Source organism: Octopus bimaculoides, chromosome 12, assembly GCF_001194135.2.
Source record: "Octopus bimaculoides isolate UCB-OBI-ISO-001 chromosome 12, ASM119413v2, whole genome shotgun sequence".
Lineage (NCBI taxonomy): Eukaryota > Metazoa > Mollusca > Cephalopoda > Octopoda > Octopodidae > Octopus > Octopus bimaculoides.
In genome coordinates, this window is record NC_068992.1 from 47,028,077 (window position 1) to 47,030,576 (window position 2,500).

A 2,500-nucleotide genomic window follows, 5' to 3' on the forward strand; every position below is an offset into this window, starting at 1 on the left:
CTCTGCGTGATTTGAACTCTCAGAGAGCCGATAGTCAGAAGCAAAACTGCGAACATTCTATCCGATGCAATAACGACTCTGTAACTTCGTCATCTTAAACAGCCCTCACCACATATATTATATAAAGTAGTTTAAGGCTTTACGTTTACTAACTTGAAGCAGAAAAAACAAATTTGCCCTTCTTATATGTGTGTGCCTCTGTATGTGTGTGTATGTGTGTGTGTGTAAGAGAGAGAGAGAGAGAGAGAGAGAGAGAGAGCGAGAGAGAGAGAGAGAGAATGTGTGTGTGTATGTATATTGAATACCTTTTTGTCGTTTCTATATCCAAACACGCATAAAAATCTCATAACAATTAGTTTAGCTCTTTCAATTGTCTCTTTTGTTGCTAGTCTTATGCAAATCGTCTCCTTTCTTGTCTTATTTATTTATTTATTCATTTTTCTCTCGTTTAATCAGTTTCATCCGCTTAATTCAACAAATTATTTCTTTCAATTATTTAAGTGTGCGTACGAAACTATCTCTACTCGAAACGTGCTGCAGACAACTGTATTTTCGCTCAGTTTCTTTTTTATGTTTTAAAATTTATTAGCGACAAAAAACGGAAGAGAAACAAAACGACTTTATACAAAGTCAAAAGACATTATTTATTATCAGACAGATCAATTATTCTAATAATGAGAAATGAATTACGAAACAAACTTACAATCTGCTTCTTCTTGGGCTCCGCCATCGGCCATTTCTTTCAGTGCAACTGGAACACCCATAAACTGTAGATAGCAGTCACCATACCAGACTAACAGTTCTGTACCTTGAGGAATATCTTTGCAAGCTTCATAATAAATTTCTCTGTCGACCTGAATGGCGATGAGATTTTGTTCCTGTGCATATCTGGCACAATTCACATACGTCATCCAGTTCCCGGACGTTCCTCTTCCGTCAATAAAATGACTTAGTTTTCCATCTTGGAAAACCTGCGAAATGAAAGATGTGAAAATTATTTCCTTGTTAAACAGTGTTGAACAATATTTCAACAGTGGCGCTTTATTCTCATGACTGAAGAAACTATCTACTACGTAGTGAATTTCCGTGTGTATGATGGATTGTAATTATTATTATATTTTTACTGTCGTTTTGTTATTATTTGACTTCCCAGGTCATCCCGTGCTGAGCAAATCTATGATTATTGCTATTTTTTTTTCAGATATAGTTTATCTAATGTCTCTTCCATTTGAAAGGCGTCCAAAAGCGTGATTTACGGAATACTTGGCTGTTATTTCAAGCACATCGTTCGACCGCAGAGAAGGTTCTCTCGACGGCTTGTTATATGTTGTTACAGACAGAATGAATTATTACAAATATAGTCATCGCAAAGACCGTAATTAGAAACCTGGAGCCAATGGCAAAATTTTTATAATTCTAGTTTGAGTACTGTCCAATAAGGTAGCTGTTCATTGAGTGTGAGACATTTTGACACAGCCGTTTTGGCCCTGCCTATTTGGCGCCGCTGATTCGACGATGACTTATTTGACATTAGACGTTTTAATACTTCTCTGGTTCTTTCCCTCTGCCTCTCTCTCTGTTTATGTGTGTGTGAGTATATTACTTTCTGTGTATGAGGAGAGGGAAAGCGTTTACGTCAGTCATGTTCAATTGTAATGTCTCTCTCTCACCCTTTCGACCTATATGTCTATATTTCTGCGCGCGTGTGTGTATGTGCATGTGTGTGTGTGTGTGTGTGTGTGTGTGTGTGTGTGTGTGTGTGTGTGTGTGTGTGTGTGTGTGTGTGTGTGTGTGTGTGTGTGTGTGTTTACCTTCAGCACCAAAAAGTAATGTTCAGTCAGCTGTGCCAAATCGTCATAGTTCAAGCAGCTGCTCCCAATCGTCACTCTCCTGTTCTCCAGATCCACAGCTGGACTTGAACTTAGCGCTCTAAGCAAACGAAATATTTCTCGATTTTACATGCCACCACTGTTTACAGTAGCGTGTTGTTCCGACCCTCTAACACTTATTGACAGCTGAGTGGACAGGGTTATTTGAAAATTAAGTGTTTTGGCCATGAGAGCATGGCAGGGATTATATTAGATAAGAAACACTAACCTTTAGACTAGATTTAAGAATGTTTTGGACAAAACATAAAGAAATCCCAATGGATGAGTGCTACAACAAGCAAATATAAAAGGATCATTACCTTCAATTATTTAAAGGAAAGGGAAACTGAAGCACTTTGGTCACTTAGTAAGAGCACAAGGTAAATCAAACTGTTACTCGAAGGAAAGATAAATGGCAAATGCTCAACAGGGAAACCTAGAACAAACCGGTTTGATAACATCAAGGACTGGACTAAACTATCATATTGTGAATGTGTAGGTATGATAGAGGAAAGACCCGAATGGAGATCCTTGATATTGAACCTGCCGAGAGCAGACAATATCTGATGATGATGGTCATAATGATGATGATGCGTTTTGAGAGTGGTGATTTTGATCAATCCCAGTACTTA

At 38.0% G+C, this 2,500-nt stretch overlaps 1 protein-coding gene across 1 annotated transcript in view; it reads right to left on the bottom strand.

Annotated features, from left to right (window-relative positions):
* LOC106874589 (PR domain zinc finger protein 14-like) overlaps positions 1-2,500 on the bottom strand; it is a 49,556-nt gene that overhangs the window by 26,854 nt on the left and 20,202 nt on the right. Inside the window, exon 3 of the mRNA XM_052972041.1 lies at positions 704-971. Within this exon, the coding sequence (XP_052828001.1) occupies positions 704-971 (268 nt within the window). The remainder of the gene's footprint in view (positions 1-703; positions 972-2,500) is intronic.